Source organism: Pongo abelii, chromosome 8 (genome assembly GCF_028885655.2).
Source record: "Pongo abelii isolate AG06213 chromosome 8, NHGRI_mPonAbe1-v2.0_pri, whole genome shotgun sequence".
Lineage (NCBI taxonomy): Eukaryota > Metazoa > Chordata > Mammalia > Primates > Hominidae > Pongo > Pongo abelii.
Genome location: NC_071993.2, coordinates 70,815,452 through 70,833,043, shown reverse-complemented (window position 1 = coordinate 70,833,043; position 17,592 = coordinate 70,815,452). Strand labels below are relative to the sequence as shown.

At 41.4% G+C, this 17,592-nt stretch overlaps 1 protein-coding gene and 1 non-coding gene across 11 annotated transcripts in view; one reads left to right on the top strand and one right to left on the bottom strand.

Moving 5' to 3' along the window:
- The first annotated feature begins 259 nt into the window (after nucleotides 1–259).
- NUDT13 (nudix hydrolase 13) overlaps nucleotides 260–17,592 on the top strand; it is a 40,177-nt gene continuing 22,844 nt past the window's right edge. Inside the window, exons 1-8 of one of the 10 annotated variants that reach the window (XM_024252994.3) lie at nucleotides 260–391; nucleotides 4,135–4,226; nucleotides 8,954–9,093; nucleotides 11,113–11,247; nucleotides 13,185–13,291; nucleotides 14,087–14,212; nucleotides 14,367–14,478; nucleotides 15,638–15,792. In XM_024252994.3, the coding sequence (XP_024108762.1) occupies nucleotides 4,144–4,226; nucleotides 8,954–9,093; nucleotides 11,113–11,247; nucleotides 13,185–13,291; nucleotides 14,087–14,212; nucleotides 14,367–14,478; nucleotides 15,638–15,792 (858 nt within the window). In that variant the 5' untranslated portion in view covers nucleotides 260–391; nucleotides 4,135–4,143. 10 annotated transcript variants of the gene reach the window in all.
- LOC112135335 (small nucleolar RNA SNORA11) lies at nucleotides 15,043–15,170 on the bottom strand. The gene has a single exon (XR_002916632.1). It is a non-coding gene; the product is annotated as a small nucleolar RNA SNORA11 (small nucleolar RNA).

Below are 17,592 nucleotides of genomic sequence, written 5' to 3'. Positions count from 1 at the left end.
TGATTCCCACCCCTACTTCATCCTCTCCCCAGTCTCATAATATATGCCTTCTCTGTATGAGGGTGGACTTAATGACTTTATCTTTTTTTAATTAAAAAATGGATCTAATACTAATCTACTTTCTCCAAGGATACAGTAGTTCTCTTGGTAATAAGATCTTAGATGTTCATGCTTTTGACAATCATGGTTAACTTGCAGTTGGAGAACACAGCCGCATGCCTGGGAACTGAACTACAATTCCCAGAGTGCATCTCTAGGAGGATTCTGGGAAGTGTGGCAGAAGCAGCAATGGTGCCTCCGAGGAACGGAAGCCGTTGAACGTGAACATTTGGAGTTTCCTCTTTTGTACTGATTCCTGAGGACTAGGAAGGTGCCCCGAAAAGAATTCAGAGTGAGTACAGTGAAACAGAAACCTGCTCAGCTTCTAAGTGCAGGAAGGACTTCACAGGGACGCATGATCAGAACTTGAAAAAAGGTCGTGGTCACAGCATTTTAACATTTTAGCTTTATCTCTTCCTTTTTGCAGAAACCAGGGATATAACCATAGTTTTGCCTCATAACTGTGGAGCTACCTCAGTAACCACAGCTAATCATTTTCTGATACTTTTTTGGAGAGTCATTTAAAAATGGAACTTGCTAACTTCTCACATTGTGCCTTAATTTTTATTTTTTTTTAAAGGGGGGAAAATTATTTTTTAGAAAGCAAACTATAAAGCAGGTCAGTGAGACCTTCAAAGCTGTATTCCCGTGGTTTCTCAGTTTTCCATATTTCCCCATCCCATGGAGGTCCAGTCGTGGAGAAATGGACTCTAAAAACAGGCGGAGTATCACTCGGTCGCCCAGGCTGGAGTGCAGTGACGCGATCTGCGCTCACTGCAAGCTCCGCCTCCTGGGTTCATGCCATTCTCCTGCCTCAGCCTCCCGAGTAGCTGGGATTACAGGCGCCCGCCACCATGCCCAGCCAATTTTTTTTGTATTTTTAATAGAGACGGGGTTTCGCCGTGTTAGCCAGGATGGTCTCCATCTCCTGACCTCGTGATCCGCCGACCTCGGCCTTCCAAAGTGCTGGGATTACAGACGTGAGCCACCGCGCCCAGCCTAAAAAAAACACTCTTAAATACTAGGCAACCTGGCCTCTTCACGGTGGAAGTAACCACTAGATTCAAAATGGGCTTGTTTTGTTTTGTTTTGTTTTGAGACGGAGTCTCGCTCTGTCGCCCAGGCTGGAGTGCAGTGGCACGATCTCGGCTAACTACAAGATGGGCTTTTTTGTCACGCTGTAGAACTTTATAATTAATCTTTCTTTTGGAAAGATGAACAGGATAAGAAAGGTGTGAATCATTTGTTATGGGGGGTTCAAAGAAACTATTAATGTTAAAGCACCTTGCCTTATCATTTAGTAGTTGGGTAAGACTGCTATTACCTTTCATCTCTATCAAACATTGTACTTTTAAAAACATAAATAGCTCTGTGACCATCAGCTCATGAGTCAGCAGGCCATGATAATCTACAACTGGCTAAGGTTAATTTAGTAGCAGAAACTAGGCAAAACATCAGGCAGCAGTTCCCAAGGTCCAAGAAACTCACCAAATGAATTCCCTTTGGCTCACAGAATATGGTTAGGTGTTTTGGGGAACAGTGGCATGGAGGTAGCCTCATTAACCAGTTAGTCTCAGGAACTACTATTTTATTAGGCTTTTCTTTTGTCTTAAAAGGAATAAGTACACATGGCTAATTTTTTTTCAGTACAGAAAAATGAACAAAATAAAAATTACAGGCACCTTTTTCAATGTTTATCTTCATCCCACTCCCCCAAATTAGTCACTCTTAACAGTTTGGTATGTATATTTCTAGTTATTTGAAAAATATAAATAAGGCTGGGGGCGGTGGCTCATGCCTGTAATCCCAGCACTTTGGGAGGCCCAGGCAGGCAGATCACCTGAGGACGGGAGTTCGAGACCAGCCTGACCAACATGGAGAAACCCCGTCTCTACTAAAAAAAATACAAAATTAGCTAGGCGTGGTGGCGTATGCCTGTAAACCCAACTACTCGAGAGGCTGAGGCAGGAGAATCGCTTGAACCCGGGAGGTGGAGGTTGCGGTGAGCCGAGATTGCGCCATTGCACTCCAGCCTGGGCAACAAGAGCGAAACTCAGTCTCAAAAAAAAAGAAAGAAAAATATAATTAAATACATATAATTTATGTATATTGGTATGTCTGTGTCCTTTTCTTTATAAATTAATTAGGTTATGTTAACCAACTGTTACCTGTTTTTTTCTCCAGCTTTATTAAGGTATAACTGACAAAAAACGTATATACTTATAGTTTACAATGTGATGTTTTGATACAGGTATACATTGTGAAATGATTAAATCTAGCAAATTAATATATTCATCACCTCACTTTTTTTGTGTGTGTTGAGAACATTTAATATCTACTTTCTTAGTAATTTCCAAGTATATATTATGAACTATAGTTACCATACAGTACAATAGATATCCAGAATTTATTCATCCTAACTGAAACTTTGTACACTTTGACTAGTATTGCCTCCAATTCCTCCTTGCTTTTTTTGTTTACTTAATAATATGTTCTGTCTCTCTCCCTGTTACTATATATATATATATTTTCACTGTCATATTATTTTCTATTTGTTCTTTTTCTTTTTCTTTAAGACGACGTTTTGCTCTTGTTGCCCAGGCTGGAGTGCAATGGCGCGATCTCGGCTCACTGCAACCTCTGCCTCCTAGGTTCAAGCGATTCTCCTGCCTCGGCCTCCCAAGTAGGCGGGATTACAAGCATGTGCCACCACGCCCAGCTAATTTTGTATTTTTAGTAGAGATGAGGTTTCTCCATGTTGGTGAGGCTGGTCTCGAACTCCTGACCTCGGGTGATCCGCCCGCCTTGGCCTCCCAAAGTGCTGGGATTACAGGCGTGAGCCATCGCACCCAGCCCTTCTATTTGTTCTTAAGTCGTGTATTAATCCATTTTATCATAATTTTCAGTTAACATTCTCGTACATATCCTTTCCTTCCTAGGGTAAATTCCTAAACATGGAATTGCTGAGGAAAAAGAGAGGCTTATTATTTGACACTTTAATAGAGATTTCCAAATCAACCTGTAAAAATATCATACCAGTTTACATTCTGAGTGGTGTATGAGCCAGAAATAATGACTTTAAATACATTTTTTCTAGTATATCACACTAGTTTTGGGGTTATTAAAGTAGGAATAATACTTTTAATAATCTCCTAGAGTGCTTTGCAACCCACATATTGCATACTGGTTTCTGTGAAAGCTGGCTATATATTTGTTTTCTCTCTCCTGCTAGAGTTCCTTGAGGGCAGGGATTTTCATCTTTTACATTTTTGTGTTCTTTAAGGGACCCTGAATAAAGTCAGTACTCAATAAATACTTTGTTGAATGTCATTTGCTAAATATATTTTACCCATGGCTAGGACATAGATTGTAGCCAAAACTGTCCAAGGATTCATCATCAGTGATTCATAATTATGCAACCAAGAAGTAGGACTAAATTTTAGATGTTCCTCGGTCATTTAGTGTCAAAGCTTGCTTTCCTCAGACACCGTGAAAAGGGTGGTTGGTTATTTAACTGTAATGAATTCTTGACTTTTTTTACTGCCAATGTGAGAGGAACTTTTCATGGGGAATAAAATACTGATATACAATTTAAAGGGACCATCTCGGCCAGAATGGATTATTTAGTTACAGATTTTTTTTCTTTCCCAATGAGCTACAAAAAAATAGAAAATATCTTGGATCCATGTGAATTTGCATAGCTGCCTTCTGAAAAAATTTCCTAATGTTGTGACTTTATATATTCTTATCTACAGGATTCCTTCTACTTCATTCTTACTCTAGGTGGGTAGAACAGGTTTCAGTTTTCTAGATTATGAAAGAAGTACTGAAATGTTGAGATCCCATAGCTACTTAGGGGTAGAAATGCAATTTAGAAACAAGATCACCTGACTCCTATTGAGTTTGTCTTTCCTTAATATTACAAAGTGATCCCATTCTGGCTTAAAGTATAACCCTCTTGGCAATTCATTACTTTAAATTTCATATTATGACTTTTTTCAAAACTCCTTTTTTTTTTTTTTTTTTTTTTTTAAGGAACTGACAATGTCCCTGTATTGTGGAATGGCTTGCAGGAGAAAATTTTTTTGGTGCTATAGGCTGCTGTCAACCTATGTTACTAAGACACGGTGAGTTTTAGCCAACCTGAGCTTTGATTATTCTGTTTGGCCCATTAAATTATTGTGATATTATGATTTTATATATATGTTTAGCTTTATGATTATTATATATACATTATATATTATTATATTTGTGTGTGTGTATATATGTGTGTGTGTGTATATATATATATATATTCATCCATGGTTTCTGGCTCATAACTCTTATGGCCCTTATTACAGTCTTTTGTTATAATGTGGGGCACTTTAGACCTCAGGGGCAGGCCTCAGGAAACAAAATCTCTTTTACCTTCTCCTGTCCTCCTTTTACCTGCCCATGGCAGGACTCTAATCTGATTGCGGGTCCAAACACCCTCATTCCAGAGAGGGTTGTGCCCCATACTCCAGAGGAAGGAAGGCTGCACAGAGAGGCTAAGGAGAACCTGAACAGACAGGCATTGCTGGGTTTCCGGTCAGTCTATTAGTATGAAATCATAACCATTTTGTCCAGTCACATTTCTACATGGTTGTCAATCATGCCTATGTAACGAAGCCACCATAAAAACCCAAAAGGACAGGGTTCAGAGAGCCTCTGGATAGCTGAACACATGGAAGTTCCTGGAGGGTGGCGCACCCAGGGAGGCATGGAAGCTCTGCACCCTCCCCCCACATACCTGGCCTAAATGCATCTCTTCATTTGTATCCTTCGTAATATCCTATATAATAAACCAGTAAACATCAAAAAATATATATTTTTATTTTTTTAGAGATGGAGTCTCACTCTGTCACTCAGGCTGAAGTGCAGTGGTATGATCATAACTCACTGCAGCCTCAACCTCCCAGGCTGAATCAATTCTCCCACCAAGTAGCTAGGATCACATGCGTAGCTACTTGTACACCACCATGCCTGGCTAATTTTTTTTTATTGTTTGTAAGGTAGGGTCTTGCTATGTTGCCCAGGCTGGTCTCAAACTCCTGGGCTCAAGCAATCCTCCTGCCTTTACCTCCCAAAGTGCTGGGATTATAGGCATGAGCCACCATGCCCAGCCTAAGAAATGAATTTAAGTAGTAATCTTGGACTGAAAATACCCCCGCGGCACCACGTGAATACAAATATAAAACTCCTTAGGAAGTATACATTCACAACCAGTGATTCCTACATATAAAGCCCTATCAAGCTCCAAAATTTAGAGGCATATAAAGGCTGGGTGCAGTGGCTCACGCCTGTAATCCCAGCACTTTGGGAAGCCAAGGTGGGCAGATCACTTGAGGTCAGGAGTTCGAGACCAGCTTGGCCAGCATGGTGAAGCCCTGTCTCTACTAAAAATACAAAAATTAGCCAGGAATGGTGGCGTGCACCTGTAGTCACAGCTACTCAGGAGGCTGAGGTGGGAGAGTCGCTTGAACCTGGGAGGTGGAAGTTGCAATAAGCCAAGATTGTGTCATTGCACTCTAGCCTGTGTGATAGAGTGAGACCCTGTCTCAAAGAAAAAAAAAACTTAGAAGCACATAAGCATATAATCCTACATGAACAAGAGTGAACAAACAACAAAATTGTGATACTTGTTTCAGATATTGTTGGACATTTAGGTTGCGTGTACTCCTTTAACAGACTACAAGTTTTTTTTTTTTTTTTTTGAGATGGAGTCTTGCTCTGTTGCCAGGCTGGACTGCAGTGGCATGATCTCGGCTCACTGCAACCTCCGCCTCACGGGTTCAAGTGATTCTCCTGCCTCAGCCTCCTGAGTAGCTGGGACTACAGACACACGCCACCATGCCCAGCTAATTTTTGTATTTTTAGTTGATATGGGGTTTTGCCATGTTGGCCAGGATGGTCTCGATCTCTTGACCTTGTGATCCACCCACCTCGACCTCCCAAAGTGCTGGGATTACAGGAGTACGCCACCACGCCTGGCCAAGAATATTAACATAATTATTGAATAGAGTCTAAAATTTAAGTATGTTAAAGTGATTAAATAAATCTATTTAAGAATGAATAAAAATAATGAGGCCAGGCACGGTAGCTCACACCTGTAATCCCAGCACTTTGGGAGGCTGAGACGGGTGGATCACCTGAGGTCAGGAGTTCGAGACCAGCCTGGCCAACATGGCAAAACCCCATCTCTACTAAAAATACAAAAATTAGCCAGGTGTGGTGGCAGGCACCTGTAATCCCAGCTACTTGGGAGGCTTAGGCAAGAGAATCACTTGGACCCGGGAGGCAGAGGTTGCAGTGAGCCAAGATCGTGCCACTGCACTCTAGCCTGGAAAACAAGAGTGAAACTCCATCTCAAAAAAAAAAGAGAGAAAAGAATAAAAGTCTATCAATAAAGAATATGATGTGAAAATATTTACATATGTTTAAGAAAAAAGGCTACAAATTAGTAGGTTTGATGGATTCTAAATATACTTATATATGTATCGATGTATAATAGTAATCGCTTAGAGAATTCCAAAGTGTAAACAGTGATTATCCCTGAGTGGTGGGATTTTGATGATTTCCTTTTCAAAAAATTGACAATTGTATATTCTGATTATTAAAGATTGACTATTTTTTACTGTTAAAATAAGGAAAAAGTTTGTTTTAAAATAATCTAAATATTTTCAACTTTGATAATCATAGCAATTTCTATGCTATTATAACTGAAAAGGGAAAATAAATTTTTAAAAATAAGAGTTCCCAATCCAGAGGAGTGTAAGGAACTTTTGGATCTCAATTCCAGTTCCAGTGAGGCCCTGGGTCTAAGACCTTAACCTGGGTGTTTTTGTAGGTGTTTTGCTTTTTAGGGTCATTAGGGCAAGTACAGGTTGTACCACTCTTTCTGTTCTTTTACGAAGGCAGCAGTGTTTGTTCTATTGTTTATATTTGGTAACTTCTGAGTGACACATGTCTCTCCTTTGACATGCATTGAGTCTGCCCCAGGAGGCTACAGTGACTCATAATAAGTTTAAAAATATCACAAGTCTTAAAAGATCAGGTTTCTTTTGTCTTCTATTTATAAAGAGCTCATTGTAACCCCTTTTATCACAGTCAGAGTAGGTTCTGAAAGATACCACTGGGGTGCATTTGTCTTTTTGCTTTTTATTTTCATGTTGAGCAAACTTTGCCTACTGGTATTACACGAGTTCTCAGATCCCACAGGAAATATCTGCAAACTATTTTTCCCATTTGACAAAAGAAGCCAGTTTTTACCTGAGCGTCTGTTTTAGCGCTTTTGACAGGCAAAAATGGCTAATCCCAAGGCCCCAGGGGAGTCTGCATTCTGTCCCTGCTGATCACAAGGATTTGAAGGGAGAGACTCAGCCCACCCTTAATGAAGGTACTGGAAAAGCCTGGTACTTACCCCATTACTATTGCCTCTTTTTGAGAAACCAAGAATAGGAGGATGTTCCCTTTTTCCACATTTTCATTTTGGCTACTGAAAATACTATAGCTGGGTGTGGTGGCACACACCTGTAATCCCAGCACTTTGGGAGGCCGAGGGCAGATCACTTGAGGTCAGGAGTTCGAAACCAGCCTGGCCAACATGATGAAACCCCGTCTCTACTAAAATACAGAAATTAGCTGGGCATGGTGGGGCATGCCTGTAATCCCAGGTACTTGGGAGGCTGAGGCACGAGAATTGCCTGAACCTGGGAGGCAGAAGCTGCAGTCAGCCGAGATCACGCCACTGCACTCCAGCCTGGGTGACAGAGTGAGACTCCGTCTCAAAACAGAAAGAAAGAAAATGAAAATACTATCCTTATTAAATAGGTTAAGTATAGGTTTCATCAATGCTCCCTTTGTTTTCTTTTTTTCTTTTGAGACGGAGTCTCGCTCTGTCATCCAGGCTGGAATGCAGTGGTACAATCTCTGCTTACTGCAACCTTCGCCTCCCATGTTCAAGCGATTCTTCGGCCTCAGCCTCCTGAGTAGCTGGGACTACAGGCGCGTGCCACCATGCCCAGCTAATTTTTGTATTTTTAGTAGAGACAGGGTTTCACCATATTGGCCAGGCTGGTCTTGAACTCCTGACCTCGTGATCCACCTGCCTCAGCCTCCCAAAGTGCTGGGATTACAGGTGTGAGCTACCACGCCCGGCCAGGTGCTCCCTTTGCTAGAGATAAGGAGTTAATGGTATCTACTATGAGATCTAGATGTTTGAAGTAAGGGTACATTGAAGGTAAAATTTGTTCTTTATCTTCCCTAGATTGAATGAGGGTCACTGAAGATACAGTGTTTACTCTTTGTCTGCTGTGAAAAAGTCTGTTCCCATCTCTAGGTATTTTGTGGTTGATGTTTTATCACTGTACTTGTTTTCCTTTCACTCCACTGCATGTAAATTCTTGCCTCACAGTGTAATATTGGCAGAGTACCTTGAAGTTCAATTCAGTAAATATTTATTACCCTTGAAGTTCAATTCAATAAATATTTATTGAATCGAGCCATTCAATATGCTAACTACAGAGATACAGAGCTGAGTAAAGCATACCTTCCCCTTAAGGAGATCATAGTCTCTCAGAGGAGACAGACAAATGAACAAATAAACCAGTAGTGCAACCACAGAAGTATGGGTGAGGTACACAGTAAGACAAAGGAGTGAATGAATGATTATCTATAGCCACCTCGAACCCTTTTTTGAGCAAATTAGGTTGTAAATAAATAAAGGCAAATAATCATGGTAAGAGAGGGATGCAGTGACAGCATTCTCAAAGATGAATGCTATACAGGTAACTAAGGGTGGTTTTGTAATGGTTTGATTATTTCCCAAATACAGGTATTTATTTGAACTGAAGGAAGATGATGATGCATGTAAAAAAGCCCAGCAAACAGGAGCGTTTTACCTCTTTCATAGTCTGGCTCCTCTGCTTCAGACTTCAGCACATCAATACCTGGCCCCCCGGCACAGCCTGTTAGGTAAGTCCAGAGTGGACCGGTGGCGTTGACCAGCCTGTGGCCACTAAGCAGAATTCAGCTCATAATGAATTCTAAGAAAGATCCTTGAACTTTGGAGTCTAGATTTTTCAAAAAGCTTTTGAGTCTCATGCTTGTATAACTGCTTCTGCCAACTAATAATTTATTGTATGAACTCTAGTTGTCCAATCAAATATTATTTGGTGATGAAATGAACCACTAATGCCTTAAACCAGGGGTTGGTAAAACTGCTGTCCAAATTGTATCTGCTACCTGTTTTGTAAATTAATTTTTATTGGAACATAGCCATACTCATTCATTGACATATTGTCTATGGCTACTTTTGCACTACAATGCAGAGTTGTGACAGAGACTGTATGACTCACAAAGCCTAAAATATTTAGTATCTCTTTCCAGAAAAAGTTTGCCAGTCTTTGCCTTAGAGCAGTGAATTCCAGCCTCCACGAAGGTATACACTGTTATGCTAATTAAGAGTTCCATCATGGCCCGGCGCGGTGGCTCACGCCTGTAATCCCAGCACTTTGGGAGGCCGAGGAGGGCAGATCACAAGGTCAAGAGATCGAGACCAACCTGGCTAACACGGTGAAACCCGTCTCTACTAAAAATACAAAAAAATTAGCCGGGCGTGGTGGCGGGTGCCTGTAGTCCCAGCTACTCGGGAGGCCGAGGTAGGAGAATGGCATCAACCCGGGAGGCGGAGCTTGCAGTGAGCCAAGATCACGCCACTGCACCCCAGTGTGGGCGACAGAGCAAGACTCCATCTCAAAAAAAAAAAAAAAAAGTTACATCATAATTTCATTTTTACTAGAAGGGTCAAGATTAAAAGTGAATTAAAATGAATTTGCTTTTAGAACTCTTTTAGCATATTTAACTAAAGATATCTAAGCCATTGGGATTTGTCATTCAAAATGCAAACTTTGGCTGGGTTGGGTGGCTCATGCCTGTAATCCCAGCACTTTGGGAGGCTGAAGTGGGTGGATTGCTTGAACCCAGGAGTTCAAAACCAGCCTGGGCAACATAGTGAGATCCCGTCTCTACCCAAGAACAAAAAATTAGTCGAGCCTGGTGGTGTCTCAAAGACAGAAAACAAAATGTGAACTTTCAGTTTTATATGAGTCACTAGATACTAACTTCTGTACTGCCAGTGAATTTCCCCCATAGGTCAGAAGTTGGAGTACTTGGATAGGTAGTTTCTAGCACTGCAGAAGAATCCGAGGACTCCGTCAGAAGGCACTAAACATTATTTAGAGATTTAGCAATGTTTATGTTGTATTATGGTTTTTGTGTGTGTTATGTTGTATTATAAACAAGTAAATATGAGTCCTTCATGAACAAGTGTATAGGATTTCTCCCTACACAGCACTCATCTCTTAGAGATTGGCATCTCAGATGAGTATTTTACTCTCGTCCACAAAAGTAGCACATTCTGGAGGTTAATTATAGAATTGGATTGGTCTTTACTTGCAGCCCTGAACTCCTCAGCTCAAGAGATCCTCCCATCTCTGCCTCCCAAGTTTTTGGGACTACAGGTGTGAACTTCAAGGCACCCAGCTGATTTTATTTTTTGTAGAGACAGGGTCTTGCTGTGTTGCCCAGGCTGGTCTCAAACTCCTGGCCTCAAGCGATCCTCCCTGCCACCCAGCCTTGGTCTGTACCATTTTAAGTGTGATACTTATTTTTTTTTCAATGACTTAATAAGTTAACTATCATGCATCTTACTAACTAGGGGATATTTTCCTTTCATGATACAGTCATACAGTAATACAATGTTATACAAGAATTCCTTCTTTGGTCTAAGGTCCTCAGATTGCTAATGAGAAAACAGGCCTGGAGAGGTTAAATGGTTAGACCAAGGTTACGTAGCTAATTAGCTGCAGTTGGAAGCCAAGTATACTCGCTTTAAGCTGAAGTAGATGATTTTCTGTGAGTCTAATATGGCTGTAGTGATTTAATAGAAACCCTTGTGTTTTGCTTTTCTCCCTTCCTCTTTCTGTTTCTTAGAGTTGGAAAGGCTCCTGGGTAAATTTGGACAGGATGCACAAAGAATAGAGGATTCTGTGCTGATTGGATGCTCTGAGCAGCAGGAAGCATGGTTTGCTCTGGATCTAGGTCTGGATAGCTCCTTTTCCATAAGTGGTACATAACGTTATTCCTAACGGGTACTTCCCAGTGGTCTTCAGAATTTGGGATTTCACATAATGGTAAAATTTAAAGGAAAATTTGGGGAATACAAAAGGTTATCAACTTTCTATTTTTTAAAAAAGGACATTAAAAATAGGGTCATCTGCTATCATCATCATTTAAATGAAAATAAAGGACATTTTAATGTCTTCTAAGTTAGGTGATGGGTACATGAATGTTTATGGTATTAGTCTCTGTACCATTATACATTTTATTATTTATTTTATTTTATCTTATTTTATTGAGACAATGTCTTGCTGTCGCCCAGGCTGGAGTGCAGTGGTACAATCACAGCTCACTGCAGCCTTGACCTCCTGGGCTCAAGTGATCCTCCCACCTCAGCCTCCTGAGTAGCTGGGACCATAGGCATGTACTACCATGCCCAGCTAATTTTTAATTTTTTTTTTTTTTATAGAGACGGGGGTCTCCTTATGTTGCCCAGGCTGGTCTCAAACTCCTGGGCACAAGCAATCCTCCCTCCTTGGCCTCCCAAAGTGCTAAGATTATAGGTATGAGCCACCACACCTGGCCTATACATTTTGTATATTTCTTTTTTTTTTTTTGAGGTGGAGTTTCACTCTTGTTGCCCAGGCTGGAGTGCAATGGCGCGATCTCGGCTCACCGCAACCTCCGCCTCCCAGGTTCAAGCGATTCTCCTGCCTCAGCCTCCCTATTAGCTGGGATTACAGGCACGTGCCACCATGCCCGGCTAGTTTTGTATTTTTAGTAGAGACAGGGTTTCTCCATGTTGGTCAGGCTGGTCTCGAACTCCTGACCTCAGGTGATCCGCCTGCCTCGGCCTCCCAAAGTGCTGGGATTACAGGCATGAGTCACCAAGCCCAGTCACATTTTGTATATTTCAATATTTCATAAGAAATGTTAAAAAACTTATAACATCATTCTAATTTCTTTTTTGAATACAGGTGAATAAAAATGTTTCCATATAGCTCTGGGTCCACAGACCTGCAATTGGGAACCACTTTGCTATTGGCTCATGGCTCCTGTCAGGCTTTCCTTCTGTCTTTAATGGTCTAGGTGTAAATGTAGTGATGCTGGGATGAGGTTCAGATAGGAGCCATGAGGTCTCACTTCATCTCTTTTCCAAGGATAAGCTAATGCAAATGTTCTTGTTGCCCAGAAGATCTTGAGAAATACTGTGTGCTAATGTTTCCCAAACTGGCCTGAATATAAGAATCATCTGGTGCTTGTTAAAACAAAAATGGAGATTGCTGGGCCTCACTCCATGCCAGCTGCTTTAGAATCTCCAGGTAGGGGCTTGAGAATCTTGCTTTAAAAAAAAATTATATATATATATTTATTTATTTTGAGATGGATTTTTGCTGTCACCCAGGCTGGAGTGCAATGGTGCGATCTCGGTTCACTGCAACCTCTGCCTCCTGGGTTCAGGTGATTCTCCTGCCTCAGCCTCCCGAGTAGCTAGGATTACAGGCGCCCACCACCAAGCCCGGCTAATTTTTGTGTTTTTAATACAGACAGGGTTTCACCATGTTGGCCAGGCTGGTCTCGAACTCCTGACCTCAAGTGATTCACCCACCTCGGCCTCCCAAAGTGCCGTGCCTGGCCTTTTTTAAGTTTTAGAGATGGGGTCTCGCTGGAGTGCAGTGGCTATTCACAGGTAAGATCATAGCACACTGTATGTAGCCTGGAACTCCTAATGGCCTCAAGCCATCCTCCTGCCTCAGCCTCCTGAGTAGCTGGGACTACAGGCACATGCCCCGACACCCAGCTGAGAACCTGGATATTTTTTACTTTCTCCAGTTGAATCTTATGAGGCAAGTTTGGGAAACACTATTTTAACAGGAGAGACTGGAGACAGGCCCTGAGACAAAGTTTGTCTTTGTTTAATTTCATTATCTTTTCTAATTTTCTAGCCTCCTTACACAAACCTGAAATGGAGACAGAGCTCAAGGGGTCTTTCATTGAGCTGAGAAAGGCTCTCTTTCAACTCAATGCAAGGGATGCCTCCTTGCTGTCCACGGTAGATTCTGATTTCTCATTCTGTAGGAAATTTAGTAGAGCAGTATGTGTGGGCAAATCCATGTGTACATACGCAAGGCTAGAGTGACGTTTGATTTCTTCTTTTGCAGATTATAGTCCTTTCTACAAACACTGGCAGGACAATGTGCTGTAGGAAGATTGCTTGTTCTTCCTTCTTCTGCCCTTGTTTTTGGCAGAACCACTGTCAAGATCATTGTCTCCTAAAGACATGCAGATCTATGGCAATAGGATCTGTCAGCCTCATAAACATTTTTAATGACCCACATAGCATGACATATACAGTATCATGTTTTCCCTAAGAGAAATTACTTTACATTGCTTTAATGACTTGCCCTCACAGCTTTAGATTTCACTTGCTAAAGTATTTTGATTGTGCATTTAATTTAAAAAGAAACCTCTAAACATTTTTTTAGTTGCAAAAAATTCTAACTTTACCAGGGAGAAGAAGATTTTGGGGTGTTCAACTATACTGGGAATGTTTTATTTTTAAGCTGGTTAGTGAATACATGGGTGTTCATTTTATTACCTCATATACTTCATATGTTTTAAATAATAATACATTTTAAAATATGCTTTTATTCAGATTTCTGATGCTAGAGGAATATGTTCAGTTAGTTTACTTGTCCTGAAATTTAAACAGTAACCATTTAAATTACATGAGCTGTAAAGAGATTGGCATTTCCCTGTGAGTTGTTCCAGACACTAGGCCCAGTGCTGTTAAAGATGAGCCCCGCATTCTCTCCAAATGAAACCAGGTCCATCTTTGTGTTCCTAGGCTCAAGCTCTTCTCCGCTGGCATGATGCTCATCAGTTCTGCAGCAGAAGTGGGCAGCCCACCAAGAAGAACGTGGCTGGCAGCAAGCGTGTGTGCCCTTCCAATAATATCATCTATTATCCACAGGTAAGTATTGCTGTAAGAGGACAGTAATCCAAGAAGACCGTGCACTGCTTTGTCCTGGGGAAGGAAGCCTGTGCAATTCCTTAATTATACATTGCTTTAGCTCATTGGCAGGGCCCAAAGTGCCAGCATCTCAGTTTCCACTCCCCTTTCCCAGATGGCTCCTGTGGTGATCACACTGGTGTCAGATGGGACCCGATGCCTGCTTGCCCGCCAAAGCTCCTTTCCCAAGGGAATGTATTCTGCCTTGGCAGGTTTTTGTGATATAGGTAAGGAGTTTAGGGGATATACAGGTGACACTGGAAGATATACAATCTTACTAATACAGTCTTCTCTGTCTTGTTGCTATAAAGCTTGAATTCCCAAGCACATTCTTTTCTATCATGTCAAGAAAACTGCTTTCTGGCATGAAGTCATTTTATATATATATATATAATTTTTTCCTTTCCTTTTTTTTGAGATGGAGTCTCACCCTGTTGCTCAGGCTGGAGTGCAGTGGCGCAATCATGGCTCATTACAGCCTCAACCTTTTGGGCTCAAGCAATCCTCCCACCTCAGCCTCCTGAATAGCTAGGACTACAGGCGCAGGCTAACATGCCCGGCTAATTTTTAAAATTTTTTGTAGAGACAGGGTTTCGCCATGTTGCCTAGACCAGTCCTGAACTCCTGGCTTCAAGTGACCTGCTTGCCTTGACCTCCCAAAGTGTTGGGATTACAGGTGTGAGCCACACTATTTTTTTAAGCAAATTTCAAACATAGGAGATTGTTGAAAGAATTATACAGTGAACACCCATACACCCACTACCCAGATTCTATAATTTTTTTTCCTCTTCACATGTAGGCATTTGTTTGTAGGGAGGCCACAAGCTTTGTGCCTCTCATCACAATGACCCCAGATTCCTGTTGGGTGTGTTATAAACAGAGGAGCCATTCTTTAGGCCCCCTGCTCTGAGCACACCCCTAGATTCCATAAATTTTTACTACACTTACTTTATCACAAAGCTGTCCATCTATCCATTAATTAATCTATCTTATTTTTTGATGCATAGATTGAAGATATTAGTACACTTCTTCCTATTTCAGCATGCATAACATTTGCTAGAATTCAGTATTTATTTACAGGTTGGTTTTTTCTCTAGTCTATTGGGGTCAAATTTGCAAATGGTGAAAAGTGGAATTTTATGAAAGCTGAGGGCAGTAGTCCCTCCTACTGTCACCCTTACTTTAGACCTAGCAGGCTTAAGCACTGTGGTTCAACACACAGCTCTGGACCTGATTCTTATTGTTGGAATGACTCAGAGTTTTAGGACACTCCCAAGAGCATTTCATTGAAACTTTGGAGCCAGTGTTGTGTACCTTTCTCAAATGGGCTGTCTGTATCACCCTTCTAGCTACAGGGCTGTCCTGAATTAATCTGAGTGCTTGTAGGTGAAAGTGTAGAAGAGACCATCCGTCGAGAAGTTGCAGAAGAGGTGGGATTGGAGGTGGAAAGCCTGCAGTACTATGCATCCCAGCACTGGCCCTTCCCTAGTGGCTCACTCATGATTGCTTGCCATGCAACTGTGAAACCAGGGCAGACAGAAGTAAGTTCTCATGTTCCCTTATGCTGTGATACTTCTTTTGCTTCATCCAACCTGCTCATCAGCAAGTACTTATTAAGCACTTGTCTAGTCCAGCATCATCTAGATTACATAAACATTTGTAAAATATGATTTAGGGCTGAGCACAGTGGCTCATGCCTGTAATCCCAACACTTTGGGAGGCTGACGTGGGCGGATCACTTGAGGTCAGGAGTTCAAGACCAGCCTGGCCAACATGGCAAAACCCCATCTCTACTAAAAATACAAAAATTAAGGCTGGGTGCAATGGCTCATGCCTCTAATCCCAGCACTTTGGGAAGCTGAGGTGGGCGGATCACGAGGTCAGGAGTTCAAGACCAGCCTGGCCAAGATAGTGAAACCTCATCTCAACTAAAAATACAAAAATTGGCTCGGCGTGGTGGCAGGGGCCTGTACTCCCAGCTATTTGGGAGGCTGAGGCAGGAGAATCGCTTGAACCTGGGAGGTGGAGGTTGCAGTGAGCTGAGGTCGTGCTACTGCACCCCAGCCTGGGCAACAGGGCGAGAATGCACCTTGAAAATAAATAAATTAATTAATTAAATTAAATATGATTTATGCTCTCAAGGAATTTGCAACCTAGTAAAGGAAGCAAATAATCTCCATTCTCCCTTGCATATATGTCAATCACGAGACAATTTATTTTATTTTATTTTATTTTATTTTGAGACGGAGTCTTACTCTGTTGCCCAGCCTGGAGTACAGTGGTGCGATCTCGGCTCACTGCAACCTCCGCCTCCTGGGTTCAAGTGATTCTCCTGCTTCAGCAGAGAAGTATATACCCTTGAAATTATCAAACCATCATGACTATCGATGCCATAAACTTATTCATCACCTACAAAAGTTTCCTCCCACCCCTTTTATTTTTCTCCCACCCCACTTTTTTTTTTTTATTTTGTGGTAAGAGCACTTGATGTGGGATCTATTCTCTTAGCAAATTTTTATGTGTATAATATAGTATTATTAATTGTAGACCCTATGGTGTACAGATCTTCAAAACTTATTTTGCATGACTGAAACCTTGTACCCTTTGACCAGTGGCCACCCTCCCTTCAGCCCCTGGCATGCAACTCTTTCCATTTTCCCCTCCCTTCAGCCCCTGACAACCACCATTCTACTCTCTGCTTCTGTAAGTTTGACTATTTTAGAGTCCACATATAAGTGAGATCATGCAATATTTGTCTTTCTGTGTCTGGCTTATTTCACTTAGCATGTCCTTTGGGCCCATCTATCTTGTTGCAACTGCAGGATTTCCTTCCTTTTTAAGGCTGAATAATATTCTATTGTAGTATATACCACATTTTCTTTATCCATTCATCCATTGTGAATAATGCTGCAGTGAACATGGGAGTGCAGATATCTCTTCAAGATCTACATTTCAATCCAGAAGTGGGATGCTAGATCAAAGGGTAATTCTATTTTTAATTTTTTGAGGAACCTCTATATTTTTTTCCATAGTAGGTGCACCAACTTACATTCCCCCCAACAGTGTACATGGGTTCCCTTTTCTCTACATCCTTACCAATACTTGCTGTCCGTTGTACTTTTTTAATGGTAGCCATTAAAGAAGGTATGAGTTAATAGTAGCCATCAAAGAAGGTATGAGGTTTTCATTTGCATTTCCCTGATGATTAGTGATGTTGAGCACCTTTTCACATACCTGTTGCCCATTTAAATACCTTCTTTGGAGAAATGTCTATTCAGATTCTTTGCCCATTTTTAAATTGGCTTATTTATTTTTTGGTATTAAGTTGTAGGAGTTCCTTA